Consider the following 15,844-nt stretch of genomic DNA (forward strand, 5'->3'; position numbering starts at 1 on the left):
TGCCATTGACGCACCCTCGTGGCTTATAGTCCATCTCCCAGTATGTGTAGCAAAGTGCACTCACTCAATCCCACTAAAACTTTCCTACAACTTTCTGTTTCACTTCTGGTTGTGATATTTTTGGAAACATATTACCGTCATATTTAAACTTTGTCATTGAAGTAGAAAGAAAAAACAAGTACTTATTCTTGTCTGTCCGGTCCTGGAAGTCCTGTTAACTATTAACCTTCATATCCTCAAGCTGAGGTTGAACCCATCTGATCTCTGGTCATAGTCACTGACAAAACCCAGATCCAACTGTACCACCAGATGCAGCTCTATCTTCAGCTGCCTCCGGCCCCTACCTCAGGGAATTGCTCCTCTCTCCTCTACCCCTGTCCTCATTAAGATGCACCTCTGCCTAATTGTGTGGTCATCTGCCCCAATATGTCAATGTGTGCGTCTCGCTGTTAACTTGTGCTTCCTAGGAAATGCTCAGAATGCACCTTACCTAATAACCATAGGTCGGTAACCAGTGGTTTTCTGCAGGGAACTGTTCTTGGACTCCTGCTCTTTGTGATTTTTATAAGTAACCTGGATGAGGAAGTGAGAGGCTGGGTCAATAAGTTTGGAGAGGACAAGAATATAAAAGCAAGGATGTAATGTTGAAACGGTTGAGGCCTCACTTGGAGTATTATGAGCAGGATTTGGCCACATCTTCAAAAGGATGTGCTGAAACTGGAGTGGGTTCAAAGGAGGTTCACAAAAATGATTCCAGGATTGAATGGCTTGTCATATGAAGAGCATCTGACGGCCCTGGGCCTGTATTCACCAGAATTCGGAAGAGTGAGGTGTTACTTCATTGAAACCTATCAAAAGGCCTTGATACAATGGATGTGGAGAGGATGTTTCCTCTGGTGGGAGAGTCTAAGATGAAAGGACACAGCCTCAGAATAGAGGGACATTCTTGTAGAACAGAGATGAGGAGAAATTTCTTTAGCTAGAGATTGGTGAATCTGTGGAATTCATTGCCATAGGCAGCTGGGGAGGCCAAGTCTTTATGTGTATTTAAGCCAGAGGTTGATAGATTTTTGATTGGTCAGAGCATGAAGGGATGCAGGGAGAAGGCAGGAGATTGGAGATGAAAGGAAATTTGGATCAGCCATAATGTAATTACAGAGCAAACTTGATAGGTCCTATATTTTATGGTCTTATGCGGTTCTACATACACTCACAATGCACCTTACAAACAGTCCTTTGTACCAACCTTGATGAAGATTTCTTTTTCCACAAGTATACTTTATTATTACAAATTTTCATGTTATGTTACAATACAGTGTTACAGGCATAAAGGTGAAGATGGTTCACCTTGGTCAGGTACAGGGTATGACTCCAATTACAGACAACTGAACTAATGTGAAGTACAGACGTTGTCCTTATCTTGGCTTCTTGTTGTACCGCCATCAAGGAGGAGGTATGGAGTTTGAAGACACACATCCAAAGTTTCAGGAACAACTTCTTCCCCTCCATCATCAGATTTCTGAATGGACTGTGTGTGTGTGTGTGTGTGTGTGTGTGTGTGTGTGTGTGTGTGTGTGTGTGTGTGTGTGTGTGTGTGTGAAGAGAGAGAGAGATGGGGGAAAGCACGTAGTGAATATGTAATATATACAAACGTTTGTATATATTCTCTTTTTGGACTACTTATTTAATATTTAAATATTTCTTATAATTTATAATTTTTATTATGTATTGTATTGATTTGCTGCCACAAAACAACAAATTTCATGATATGTGCCACTGATATTAAACCTGATTCTTGTAAACCTCTTTGGTCCACAGGCTCCAGTTTAACAAACTGGTCTTTTATGTGAGCATTTTACATGAAGGTCTTTGTCCCCACCATCCTTTCAGGTTTCCTTGCCATTCCACCATTCTTGGGGTGATTTTTTTTCTCTCATTTCCTTTAATTCTCTACCATTTACCTGAAAACTACACCCTTGGTTTATGATCCCTCTGGAAACGGACATTAGTCCTTTCACAACCCAATGGACTGAGATACTGTAGTCAGAGGAAAAGGTCATGCAGACTGAGGTTCAAAGTGAAGTTGTTATCAAAGTACATATATTTGACTATATACTTGCTTGAAATTCATTTTGGTAAGCATTTACAGAAAAATATAGAAATAGAATCTACGAGAAAAATATACATAAACAAAACCTTACAAACAACCAAAAGAAAATAAAAAAATACGGAGAACAAAAATTGTCCTTGAAATTGAGTCTGTAGGTTGTAGAGTTAGTTAGGAGTTGAGGTGAGTGAAGTTATCCACACTGGTTCAGGAGCCTGGTGGTCGTAGGGTAGTAACTTTCTGAACCAGGTGGTATTGGACTCAAGGCTCCTGTACCTCCTTGTCGAGAAGACGGATGGCTTGGGTGACGGGGGTCCTTGATGATGGATGCCTCTCTCTTGTGGCAGCGCTCCTTGTCAATGTGCTCAATGATGGGGCGGGGGGGGGGGGGAGCTTTTCCTGTGATGGACTGGCCTGTATCCACCACTTTTTCATTGCTGGACATTGGTGCTTCCATACCGAACTGTGATGCAGCCAGTCAGGACTCTCCCCACTGTGCAAGGATCCAGGGAAACCCGGATTGAGGGTCCTGAAGGAGTGTGCTGAGCAGTTGTGTGGAGTTCTGCAGCACATTTTCAATCTGAGACTAAGCCTGGAGAGGGTCCCAATTGTGTGGAAAACATCATCTGTGGTCCCAGTACCCAAGAAGGGCCAACCGAAAGTCCATTGGCCCTGACCCCACCTATCATGAAGACCCTAGGGACAATCACAACACGCTGGAGGAACTCAGCAGGTCGGGCAGCATCCGTAGAAACGATGAGTCAACGTTTCGGGCCAGAGCCCTTCAGCAGGACCCTAGGAAGGCTGTAACTGGCTTACTTCCAACCCCTGGTCATATCAACCCACAGTCCTCTACTGTTTGCCTACTAGGAGCACATTGGAATTGATGCTGTCATCTACCTGCTGAACAGAGCCTACTCACATTTGGATAAGCAGGGCAGCACTGTGAGGATCATGGTTTTTGATTTCATTGCTGGAAAAGCTCCGTTCAATGCAGGCTGGCACTTCCATTGTATCCTAGATAATGGATTACCTGACTGGCAGACCACAGTATGTGCGGCTTCAGAGCTGTGTGTCAGACAGCAGGGGACTGAATTGGCTCCCTTTCTGTTTACTGTGTATACCTCAGACTTTAGATACAACACTGAGTCATGTCATCTGCAGAAATTCTGTGATGACTGAGCAATAGTTCGGTGTATACAGAAAGGAGGAGAGGATTAACACAGGGCCCTGATAGAGGATTTTGTCAAATGGTGCAAGCTGAATTATCTGCAGCTCAACATCAGGAAGACAAAGGAGATGGTGATGAACTTTAGGAAGACTGAGCCTGCACTGCTCCCTGTTACTATTGATGGTGAGGACGTGGATGTGGTGAGGACCTACAAGTACCTGGAGGTGCACCTGGATGACAGACTTGAGTGGAGCACCAACACGGAAGCTGTGTACAAGAAGGCCCACAGTCCCGAGGAGACTGAGGTCCTTTGGAGTATGCAGGCCTCTCCTTCACATGGTCTACCAGTCTGTTGTTGCCAGTGCAGTCTTCTATGTGATAATGTGCTGGTGCAATGGCATCATCAACACAGGTGACGTCAACAGGCTCAATAAACTAATTAGAAAGGCTGGTTCTGTTATAGGAGTCAAACTGGACACACTGGAGGCTGTGATAGAACAAAGGACTCTACGGAAAATCCTGGCAATTCTGGACAATGTTTCTCACCCTCTGCATGTCACCTTGGTTGAATAGAGGAGTACCTTTAGTAATAGACTAATTTAATTGCGCTGCTCTAAAGGTGCTATATGAGGTCATTCTTAACCTCGGCCATTAGGCTCTATAGTGAGTCAACCTATAGTCGGGGCAGTGATGGCCTCCTCCTGCTAGATTATTTGCGGTAAGTCATTTTTTATTCTTTCTACTTCTCTTCTAATATTTATATCTGTGCACTTGTAATGCTACTGTGACACTATAATTTGCTTTGGGATCAATAAAGTATCTAACTATCTATAGAAGTTTGTAAAAATTAGGATGAGTAGACATTGTTCTTCCATTGTATGCTCTCCCCTGAAATCACATCTCGCAGTATTATGAGCAGAACCACACACAGTGTTGGAAATGTACCTGCAGTATTACAAGCAAAACTATACAGTGCTCAAGCTGTGGCCTAACTTGTTCCAGCATAACCTCCCCTGCTCACGTATTCTGTCTTTACTTACGGTAATCAGCCTAGTTCTCATTTGAAATATTCACCTGGCAGCTGCCACATGCCCCTGTTACTTGTTCCGTTCCTCTGTCATTCACCATTCAGAGAGCCCTAACTGTTTCTCCATCTTTTCTTCTCAGGAGTGTGAGTGCCTCCGACTCTGATGCCCTCTCTGACTTTTTCCTTCCTCGCCACGGGGGGACAAGTCAGTAGGAACAGAAGGAGTTAGCATATGCGGAGTGTTTGGCAGTTTTGGGCTGAAACTTAGAAAAGTGCAGGGGGATCTCATCAAAACCTACTGAATATTGAAAGGACTAGATAGGGTGGATGCGGAGAGGATGTTTCCTATGATGGGGCTATCCAGAACTAGAGGGCACAGCCTTAAAATTGAGGGACGACCCTTTAGAACAGAGATAAGGAGGGATTATTTTAGCTATAGAGCAGTAAATCTGCGGAAAACTCTGCCACAGACGGCAGTGGAAGCAAAGTCCATGCATATATTTAAGGTGGAAGTTAATTGTTTCCTGATAGGTCAGGGCATCAAAGGATATGGTGAGAAGGCAGGTGTATGGGGTTGAATGGGATCTGGGATCAGCCATGATGGAATGGCAGAGCAGATTCAACAGGCTGAATGGCCTAAATCTGCTCCTATGTCTTATGGTCTAACAGTATTCAATAGGTGACATTCCCAGCCAACGCTCCAGCAATTTACAGCACAGTTAGACAACAGGGAGCAGAAAGATCATGTTAGCAAAGCTGCAGAAAATGCATGCTGTTCATGCAAGTCTTCCTTCACAGCCCAAGGTTATCATACAGAGGGTGTGTCAACACTGGCATGCTCCATGTTCTTTGTGTCTAGGCAAGGTGTCCCTCCACATTCCTGTTCTGGATAGCGAATATTGTTGGTTTTTTCACATAGTGTATTTGTAAGTTTTGCTTGTGCTTCATCTGAAAGACAAAAAACTTTAAAATAACAAGTGCATAAAAAAAATCTTCATCTGACTTCACAGAACATTACAGCACAGTACAAGCCCTTCGGCTCATGATGTTACGCCAACTCTTTTACCTACAAGATCAATCTAACCTTTCCCTCCTACATTGCCCTCCGTTTTTCTATTATGCATGTGCCTATCTAAGAGTTTCTTAGGTATCCCAAATGCATCTGGCTGTACCATCATCCCTGCAGGATGCTCCACACACCCATCACTGTCCAAATAGGAAAACCTACCTCGGGCACCTCCCTGTACCAGAGGTTTCCAACCTTTTTAATGTCATGTACCAATACCATTAAGCAAGGGGTCCGTGGTCCCCACCTTTGGAATCGCTGCCCTATACTTTCCTCCATTAATAAATTCCTTCATTTCCTATTGTAAATAATACCATGAGCAGCTTTCAGCAAACTCTTTCAGTTAGCCTTTTGGGTGCAGTGACACCGACCTGATTCAAGTTCCACTCCAGAGCCTGGAGCACTCATTCAATAAGCATAGACTGCAGAGGTTGGGAGGAGGACCGCACAACATGCCAGATGACCAGTGGTGGTGGGGAGTGGCACTATGCAGAGGAACATTGGTGGGACCACAAGGAGTAGACCAACCATATTAAGAAAAATCTCAAAAGTCCTCATGCCTGTTGAGGAATATATCTCAATAAGGTCACCCCTGATGTTTCTAATTCTTCAGGAATACAGACCAAAATGGCTTAGCCTCTTTCAATAGATTCATCCAGGAATTAGCCTGGTGAATCACCTTTGGACTGTATCAATGCTACTTTCCTTTTTAGTTAAGTGTTCCAAAACTGTACACAGTATTCTCGTGTCAGGGCACTGGAGCAGGGATCCAATCATAGACTGTGCACACAGTGATATTAATTGAGTAACAAATCCAGAGGTGGCAAACAAAGTCGGTGTCAAAGTTCAAGCAGAGATCAAAACATCCAGAGAAATCAAAAAACCAGAATCGAGAAACAGGCAGAGTTGATATTCAGACAGACTGAGCACAGATATAAATACTGAAAAGGCTCAGGAAAATTTACTGGCACAATCTGGTGACAATTAGCTGAAAACTACAGGACTGAAATACACTGAGCAATAAACAGAGAGGCAGATGATAGGTGGAGCACAATGAGACACAGGTGGCTGCAATACAGGTAATAATGAGAAGCAGATGAGAGACGGAGGACTCAGTAATACAGGGGCCGTGGTAGAGCAGGAGTGGGGACAGAAGCACATGGGAATACAAACACAGACTGACATCCGGGTGTGACCTCACCAAAACCCCGTGCGATTGTTTTGAAAAAATGCTCTATTTTTAAACTCCAGACCCTTTTGCAATAAAGGCCAAACCACTTAGATAATAATTGGCTTTTTGATTCTGCTTACTGAAGTACATGATCTCATTTTCCCACGTTAAACTCCATTTGCCAGGATTTGACTCCTGTTAAACTCCATTTGCCAGGATTTTTGGACATCATTCAATGTCTTTTTATAAGGTCATGCCCTTATCAGGCCATCTTCCTCCACTTACTTTCATATCATCAGCAAACCTGGAAGCCTTTTCACCCCCTCCCCCAAGTTGTGAAAATAAGTAGTGAACAATTGTGGACAGAAAACTAATCGCTGGGATTCTCCAGACAGCAGCAGATATGTTGTACAAGAAGCTGGCAGAGGGACTACCCAAACCCAGTGGTGGGCAGACCACCTGGCATCTGTGCACAGCTGGTGGGAGGTCCACACAACACCAAGGGAAGGGTTGTGGGAGGTCCACCCAGCACCCAGCGAAGGCTGGTGGGAGGTCCACACAGCACCAAGGGAAGGGTTGTGGAAGGTCCACACAACACCCAGCGAAGGCTGGTGGGAGGTCCACACAACACCAAGGAAAGGGTAGTGGAAGTAAACACAAAATACTCTGCAGATGCTGGGGTCAAAGCAACACACACAACACGCTGGAGGAACTCAGCAGGTCGGGCAGCATCTGTGGAAACAATCAGTCAACGTTTCGGGCTGAGACCCTTTGTCAGGACTGAAGAGGGAGGGGGCAGGTGGGGGGAGGGTGGGAAGGAGAAGACTGGTAGGTGCCAGGTGAAAAACCAGTAAGGGGAAAGATCAAGGGGTGGGGGAGGGGATAGGCAGGAAAGGTGAAGAAGGAATAGGGGGAAGCACAATGGGTAGTAGAAGGAGGCGGAACCATGAGGGAGGTGATAGGCAGCTGGAAGAGGGGGCAGAATTCAAGTGAGGGGGAGTGAAACTGGGATGGGGGAAGGGAGGGGGAGGGAGTTACCGTAAGTTGGAGAATTCAATGTTCATACTAAGGGGCTGGAGACTACCCAGACAGTATATGAGGTGTTGCTCCTCCAACCTGAGTTTGGCCTCATCATGGCAGTTGAGGAGGCCATGTATGGACATATCCGAATGGGAATGGGAAGCAGAGTTGAAGTGGGTGGCTACTGGGAGATCCTATCTGTTGTGGCGGATGGAGCAGAGGTGCTCAATGAAGTGGTCCCCCAATCTGCGTTGGGTCTCACCGACGTAAAGGAGGCCGCACCAGGAGCACTGGATGCAAGGTGACCCCAACAGACTCAAAAGTGAAGTGTTGCCTCACCTGGAAGGACTGTTTGGGGCCCTGAATAGTGGTGAGAGAGGCGGTGTTGGGACAGGTGTAGCACTTACGCTTACAGGGATAAGTGCTGGGTGGGAGATCCGTGGGGAGGGACGTGTGGAGCAGGGAGTCGCGGAGGGACCAATCCCTGCGGAAAGCCGAGAGGGGGAGAGAAGGAAAGTTGTGGTTAGTGGTGGGATCCTGTTGAAGGTGGCGGAAGTTGCGGAGGATAATGTGATGGATCTGGAGGCTGGTGGGGTGGTAGGTGAGGACAAGGGGAACTCTGTCCCTGTCGTGGTGACGGGAGGATAGGGTGAGGGCCGAAGTGCAGGAAATGGAGGAGATGCGGGTGAGGGCATCATTGATGATGGCAGAAGGGAAAGCACGATCCTTACAGAAAGAGGACATTTGAGATGTCCTGGAACGGAAAGCCTCATCCTGGGAGCAGATGCGGCGGAGACGGAGGAACTGGGAATAGGGAATAGCATTTTTGCATGTGGCAGGGTGGGAAGAGGTATAATCAAGGTAGTTATGAGAGTCATTGGGCTTATAGAAGATGTCAGTGGACAGTCTGTCTCCAGAGATGGAGACCGAGAGATCGAGAAAGGGGAGAGAAGTGTCCGAGATAGACCAAGTGAATTTGAGGGCTGGGTGGAAGTTTGAAGTAAAGTGATGAAATTGACGAGCTCAGCATGGGTGCAGGAAGCAGCACCAATGTAATCGTCAATGTAGCGAAGGAAAAGTTGGGGAGCAGTACCATAATAGGTCTGGAGCATAGACTGTTCCACATAACCAAAGAAGAGGCAGGCATAGCTGGGGCCCATGCGAGTGCCCATAGCTACACCCTTGGTCTGAAGAAAGTGGGAAGAGCCAAAAGAGAAGTTATTAAGTGTGAGTACCAGTTCTGCCAACCGGAGGAAGGTAGTGGTGGTGGGGAAATGGTGAGGTCTATTGTCCAGAAAGTAGCGGAGGGCTTTGAGGCCTTCATGATAGGGAATGGAAGTGTATAAGGATTGGACATCTATAGTGAAAATGAAGCGGTTGGGACTGGGGAACTGGAAGTTATTGAAGAGGTGGAGGGCATGGGATGTATCCCGGATGTAGGTGGGGAGGGACTGGACTATGGGTGACAAAATGGAGTCCAGGTAGGCAGATACAAGTTCAGTGGGGCAGGAGCAGGCAGAAACTATGGGTCTACCGGGACAGTCAGGCTTGTATATCTTTGGGAGGAGGTAAAACCCAGCGGTATGGGGTGTGGGAATAATGAGTTTAGCGGCAGAGGATGGAAAGTCTCTGGAGTTGATAAGGCCGGTGATGGTGCGGGAGACAATGGTTTGATGTTTTTTGGTGGGATCCTGTTCCAGGGGTAAGTAAGAAGAGGTGTTAGAGAGCTGCCATTTGGCCTCAGTGAGGTAGAGGTCCGTCCGCCAGACTACTACAGCACCACCTTTGTCTGCGGGTTTGATGGTGAGGTTGGGATTAGTGCAGAGCGAGTGGAGGGCAGTGCGTTCAGAGGGAGTGAGGTTGGATCAGGAGAGAGGAGTGGTGAAGTTGAGACGGTTGATGTCTCGATGACAGTTGGAGATGAAAAGATCGAGTGCAGGTAGAAGGCTTGGGCGGGGTGTCCAGGAGGAGGAGGAGGGTTGAAGACAGGAGAAGGGGTCATCAGTAGGGGGAGGGGAACCCTTGCCAAAGAAGTAGGCTCGGAGACGTAGGCGACGGAAGAAGAGTTCAGCGTCATGGCGGGCACTGAATTCACTGAGGTGTGGACGGAGGGGGACAAAAGTGAGGCCCTTGCTAAGGACAGAACGTTCTGCCTCAGAGAGGGGAAGGTCAGAGGGGATGGTGAAGACACGGCAAGGGTTGGGGCTGGGGTCGGAGGAGGGTAAAGAGTGGGAGGTCTCAGGAGGGAGAGGGGGGTTGGGATGTTCAGGGAGACCGGGGTTAGGGGAGGATGAGGGATCAGAGGAATGGAGGGGCGATGAGGGGAAGACTGAAGGTTGGGAGTTGCGGGGAGGAAAGAGGGTAGTGGGGGAATTGGACGGGCGGTAGGACCCAGCGGCAGTAAGAGTGGTCTCGGTCTGGAGAGGGTCAGGACCTCGGTCCGAGCTGGATCCGGAGCCGGGGGTGGTGGAACCTGTGGCCTGCAGGGCGCCAGAATTGAGGTCCAAGTCGGAAGCGAGTGAGTCCATGGCCCGCCGGGGGGCTGGTGCCCACGTCCGGGAGGCCGTGGTTCCAGTCGGGGTCAGAGTCAGAGGCGGATGGGTCTTCAGCCTGCCAGAGACCTGAGAAGTCGAGGTCTGAGGGGTTGGGGTCCGGGCTGGAGGTAGTTGTTGTCGTGGGGTCCAGGCAGGCGAGCTTGTGGTCCTTCTTGGATGTGAGGAAGGAGAAGAAGTGGTGGTTGGAGGCGTGAATCCAGCAGAGAATGAAGTGTAAGAGAGGTCCATGGCAGACGGTGGAGAGCGAGGCCCAGAGTGGTGGCAAAGAGAGGGACAGGGCCCGTAGGTATCTCCACATGGCAGTGAGCGTGGCGCGTCAGCCTCCTCCTACTACCCATTGTGCTTTCCCCTATTCCTTCTTCACCTTTCCTGCCTATCCCCTCCCTGTTTCCCCTCCCCCACCCCTTGATCTTTCCCCTTACTGGTTTTTCACCTGGCACCTACCAGCCTTCTCCTTCCCACCCTCCCCCCACCTGCCCCCTCCCTCTTCAGTCCTGATGAAGGGTCTCGGTCCGAAACGTTGACTGATCGTTTCCATGGATGCTGCACGACCTGCTGAGTTCCTCCAGCGTGTTGTGTGTGAAGGGTTGTGGAAGTCCAGCACCTTATCACTGGACTTACAATGGCGTGGGTTAAATGTCATACCAAGGCCTTATTGGAGGAATAGTTGGGGGAGGACTAGGTGCAGTTCTACCCAGTCTCAGGTTTTCTGTATATTGCATTTGTTGCTAATGGGATCACACTGTGCACAGATCAGCTGCACATTTCCTAGCAGTGGCCATGTGTCATGAGTATAAGAATGGCTGTAAAGTGCTTTGGAACAGCATCTGAGGAGGATTTTAGAGAATTACACACCTGTCTTTGCACAAAACTATTCAAGTGTGTTCCATAACACATTCGACTAAAGGCAGGGGAATTGTTTTCTCTCCTGTAGTACCAAGTGAACCTCTTGTACTTGTCTGAAGAGGTCATTCTTTGTCAGTGCAGTTTGTCAGGAGCATTAGTGGTGGCAGAACTCCCCAAAACAGCAACTCAGCATTCCACAGCCTTGCAAATCCACCCTCCAGGTGTCAATGAAATCTCCAGGTGTACACATTCAGTTCTGCTCTCCTCTCACATCTCATCCTCCAGGTGTCAATGAAATCTCCAGGTGTACACATTCAGTTCTGCTCTCCTCTCACACCTCATCCTCCAGGTGTCAATGAATTCTCCAGGTGTACACATTCAGTTCTGCTCTCCTCTCACATCTCATTCCCACTTCAGTCCGGTTGATGGGCTACAGGTCAGTGTTCAGAACCGTTGGTCCCCTTTTTGTCCATTTCTCTCAGGTGATTCCAGATAAGACTCCAAACTGCTTGGAACCGCATTGCCTGCTCTCACTTGACACCAGCCCACAGTATAAATGAAAGAAGACAATCAAGTAATATTTTATTTACCTGGTGACAGAGTACAATCTCTTCTTCTCTTTTTCCTAAACGTAGCAATGTGCAGTCCAATTGACAGGCAAAGCAGGAAGAGGCTAGCGAAAGCCACAATGGCCGTTACAACCTCCTTTTTGTTAGAAGATTCTTTGGCTGGAGAGAAATCAATCAATCATAGAGTTATAAAGTACTACAACACAGAAACAGGCCCTTTGGCCCAGCTAGTCTGTACTGAACTATTATTCTGCCTAGTCTCATCGACCTGCACCCAGACCAAACTTCTCTTAAATGGTGCAATTGAACTCACGTCCACCACTTACTCTCACAGCTCGTTCCACACTCTTGCCGCCCTCTGATTGAAGTAGTTCCGTAAGACCGTAAGAAAATGGAGCTGAATTAGGCCATTCAGCCGATCAAGTCTACTCCGCCATTCCATCATGGCTGATCCCAGATCCCACTCAACTCCATACACCTGCCTTCTTGCCATATCCTTTGGTGCCCTGACCAATCAGGAAATGATCAACTTCCACCTTGAATATACCCACAGACTTGGCCTCCATCTGTAGGAGACCATTCCACAGATTCACTATTCTCTGGCTAAAAAAATTCCTCCTTACCTCTGTTCTAAAAGGTTGCCCTTCAATTTTGGGGCTGTGTATCAAAGAATCTGGATACCCCCACCATAGGAAACATCCTCTCCACATCCATCCTGTCTAGTCCTTTCAACATTCAGTAGATTTCAATAAGATTCCCCTCCCACCACATTCTTCTAAATTCTAGTGAGTATCGGCCCAAAGCTGCCAAATGCTCCTCATAAGTTAACCCCTTCATTCCCAGAATTATCCTCTGGACTCTCTCCAATGACAACACATCCTTTCTGAGATATGGGGCCCAAAACTGTCGACAATACTCCAAGTGTGGCCTGACTAGTGTCTTATAAAGGCTCAGGATTATCTCCTTGCTTTTATATTCTATTCTTCTTGACATAATGCCAACATTGCATTTGCCTTCTTAACCACAGACTCAACCCGGAAAGCAGAAAGGGGGGCTGGGGAGGGAAAGATGTGCTTAGTGGTGGGATCCCGTTGGAAGTGGCAGAGGTTACTGAGAATTATATGTTGGACCCGAAGGCTGGTAGGGTGGTAGGTGCAGACAAGGGGAACCCTATTCCTAGTGGTGTGGCGGGAGGATGATGTGAGAGCAGATGTGCGTGAAATGGGGGAGATGCGTTTGAGAGCAGAGTTGATGGTGGAGGAAGGGAAGCCCCTTTCTCTGTAACTTCCGCCACCTCCAACGGAATCCCACCACTAGGCACATCTTTCCCTCCCCCCACTCTCTGCATTCCGCAGGGATCGCTCCCTACTCAACTTCCTTGTCCATTCGTCCCCCCCATCCCTTCCAACCGATCTCCCTCCTGGCACTTATCCTTGTAAGCGGAACAAGTGCTACATATGCCCTTACACTTCCTCCCTCACCACCATTCAGGGCCCCAGACAGTCCTTCCAGGTGAGGCGACACTTCACCTGTGAGTCAGCTGGGGTGATATACTGTGTCCGGTGCTCCCGATACGGCCTTCTATGTATTAGCGAGACCTGACGCGGACTGGGAGACCGTTTCGCTGAACACCTATGCTCTGTCCGCCAGAGAAAGCAGGATCTCCCAGTGGCCACACATTTTAATTCCACGTCCCATTCCCATTCTGACATGTCTATCCACGGCCTCCTCTACTGTCAAGATGAAGCCACACTCAGGTTGGAGGAACAACACATTATATTCTGTCTGGGTAGTCTCCAACCTGATGGCATGAACATTGACTTCTCTAACTTCCGTTAATGCCCCACCTCCCCTTCGTGTCCCATCCCTTCTTTCTTTCTTTCTTCCCCCTTTTTTTCTCTCTTTTTTCTCCCTCTGTCCCTCTGACTATACCCCTTGCCCATTCTCTGGGTTCCCCCCCCACCCACTTTCCTTCTCCCTGGGTCTCCTGTCCCATGATCCTCTCATATCCCTTTTGCCAATCACCTGTCCAGCTCTTGGCTCCATCCCTCCCCCTCCTGTCTTCTCCTATCATTTTGGATCTCCCCCTCCCCCTCCCACTTTCAAATCTCTTACTATCTCTTCTTACAGTTAGTCCTGACGAAGGGTCTCGGCCCGAAACGTCGACTGTTCCTCTTCCTATAGATGCTGCCTGGCCTGCTGCGTTCACCAGCATTTTTTGTGTGTGTTGCTTGAATTTCCAGCATGTGCAGATTTCCTGGTGTTTGTGTTTTTAAAAATACTGGAGGAACTTGGCAGGTTAGAACATCTATTGAAATGAATGAACAGTCGACAATTTGTGCTGTGACACTTCATCAGGACTGGAAAGGAGGAAGGTGCCAGGATAACGAGGTGAGGGATGGAGGGAGAGCTGTTGGGATCTGGAGTTCCTGTGAACAGGGGCTGCTGGGGTATCAAATCAAGGGAATCTGAGGTTAATCCAGGGGATCAGAGTTATTGTGAACGGATGCTGCTGGGATAACAGATCTAGGGTTCTTGAGTTACTGAGAATAAGTACTGCCGGGGTAACAGATCAACCGTGATCTTACTGAGTAGGTGCGGGGTTGAGGACAAATGTCCACCTGATTCACTTCATATTTTCTTTAATGCATTAATCCCTTATTTCGCATTGATCACAACATCAATTATTGTCCATTTAGGACAATGATAACCCGGGGATGGTGCTGAGCTGGGTATGAAGAGTATATAAATTCTGTAAATTCACCAGATAAACTACATTTAATCCTTGCTTACCTCTCTGGGTGGGAGTTACCTTTGTGCTGTAATCACAGATGGTATCTCTCATTTGACTTCCAGGTGATATTTCGACGTAACCCAGGCTGGTGCAACTTCAAAAAAGGACAGAAACAAAAACATTACTAAAGAGATGGGAACGATATTCACCAAAAAATTCCTGATGTGACTTTGCTCAGGAGGTGAAGCATCACAAACCCTCTCTTCCCCCTTCCCACAGATACACGCATCTCCTTATTTACACACTGTTCCAATGATCCATGTGCACTGAGCTGGTCAGGGGTCATCAATCAGCACAAATAAATCATCTGGGGTTCATTCCGAGATGGCTGCTGTTCATGTAGGACTTAAAGATGGCAACTGTATCCACCAAATATTGAAAGGTCTAGCTAGAGAGGGCCTGGAGAGGATACTTCCAATAGTGGGGTGGGGGAGAGGTCTAGGACCAGAGGGCATGCCCTCAGAATAGAGGGACATTCTTTTAGAACAGAGGTAAGGAGGAATTTCTTTAGTCAGAGGATGGTGAATCTGTGGAATTCATTGGCATGGATGGTTGTGGAGGCCGTATACTTAAAGCAAAGGTTGATGAGTTCTTGGTTAGTCAGGGCATCAAAGATTATGTGGAGAAGGCAAGAAAATGGGGTTGAGAGGGTTAATAAATTAGCCGTGATGGAATGGTTGGGCAGACTTGATGGGCTGAATGGCATAATTCTCTTCCTATGTCTTATGGTGTTATATCTGTATTGCCCTGGTTAAGATTTCTACCGCCATGCAGTAGATATTCATCTTAGCAGTTTCTACAAAAGCAGTGTGTCCTGCTGGTAGAGTATTTTGGTTTCAGCTAGAGATAAGAAGCCCTGCTGTCAACTTAGGAATGTTGTGTCAAGCAATCAGGATGGCGGAATGGGGGGAAAGTTCCAGAGAGCACGGCAGAGAGATTTGTGACGGACAGGAATCTGGTTCAGGGTATTTTTTTGGTGGGATCTATGGAGAGGACAGGAGGGAAGATGCTATAGGACGGTGTGGGAAGGAGAGTCCCCGTTGCATGAAGGGCTTTGTGCAGATGAATGGCTCCAAGGAGGAAGGGCTACTATTCCCGAGCGAGAGCCTGTTTGTTAGGGACGGATCTTGTGTGAAGTTTGGAATGTATGTGCTTTCACGTAGACTGTGGGTCCATCATATGAATGAACAAAAACTCCAGGATGAGCTCCAACTTTAGCTGCACATTGGACTGGGTTAACTGTAATGGGCTCTTTTATTTATTTCTCTTTTCTCTTCCCTACTAACTGTTCAATAAAGCTGAAATGTGTAAACATGCTTTCTTCATAATTTTATGCAGTGTATGATCTGTTATTTCTTGCTGACAACTGTGTACGGGCAGTATTTACGCAGCATTCATTCAGATTGAGGTTTCTTTAATGGGAACATCACTATGTTCCCGTTTGGTTGAACCCCGAATCATACTGACCCTGCTGTATTGTTTATGAACGGTGGCCCCCTCACTGCTGAGTCACATGGC

General features: G+C 47.4%; 1 protein-coding gene across 2 annotated transcripts in view; it reads right to left on the minus strand.

The window, feature by feature from the left end:
* Positions 1-1,257: 1,257 nt before the first annotated feature.
* The window catches only part of LOC140188653 (tumor necrosis factor receptor superfamily member 5-like), a 33,831-nt gene continuing 19,244 nt past the window's right edge, over positions 1,258-15,844 (minus strand). The window contains exons 5-7 of one of the 2 annotated variants that reach the window (XM_072245125.1): positions 14,326-14,420; positions 11,554-11,691; positions 1,258-5,253 (exon numbers count right to left, since the gene is read on the minus strand). In XM_072245125.1, the coding sequence (XP_072101226.1) occupies positions 5,114-5,253; positions 11,554-11,691; positions 14,326-14,420 (373 nt within the window). In that variant the 3' untranslated portion in view covers positions 1,258-5,113. Of the gene's footprint in view, positions 5,254-11,553; positions 11,692-13,646; positions 13,841-14,325; positions 14,421-15,844 lie in introns of those variants that run through there. The other variant, XM_072245126.1, reaches the window with a different exon arrangement.

The sequence above is a fragment of the Mobula birostris genome, chromosome 27 (assembly GCF_030028105.1).
Source record: "Mobula birostris isolate sMobBir1 chromosome 27, sMobBir1.hap1, whole genome shotgun sequence".
In the NCBI taxonomy this organism is placed as follows: domain Eukaryota; kingdom Metazoa; phylum Chordata; class Chondrichthyes; order Myliobatiformes; family Myliobatidae; genus Mobula; species Mobula birostris.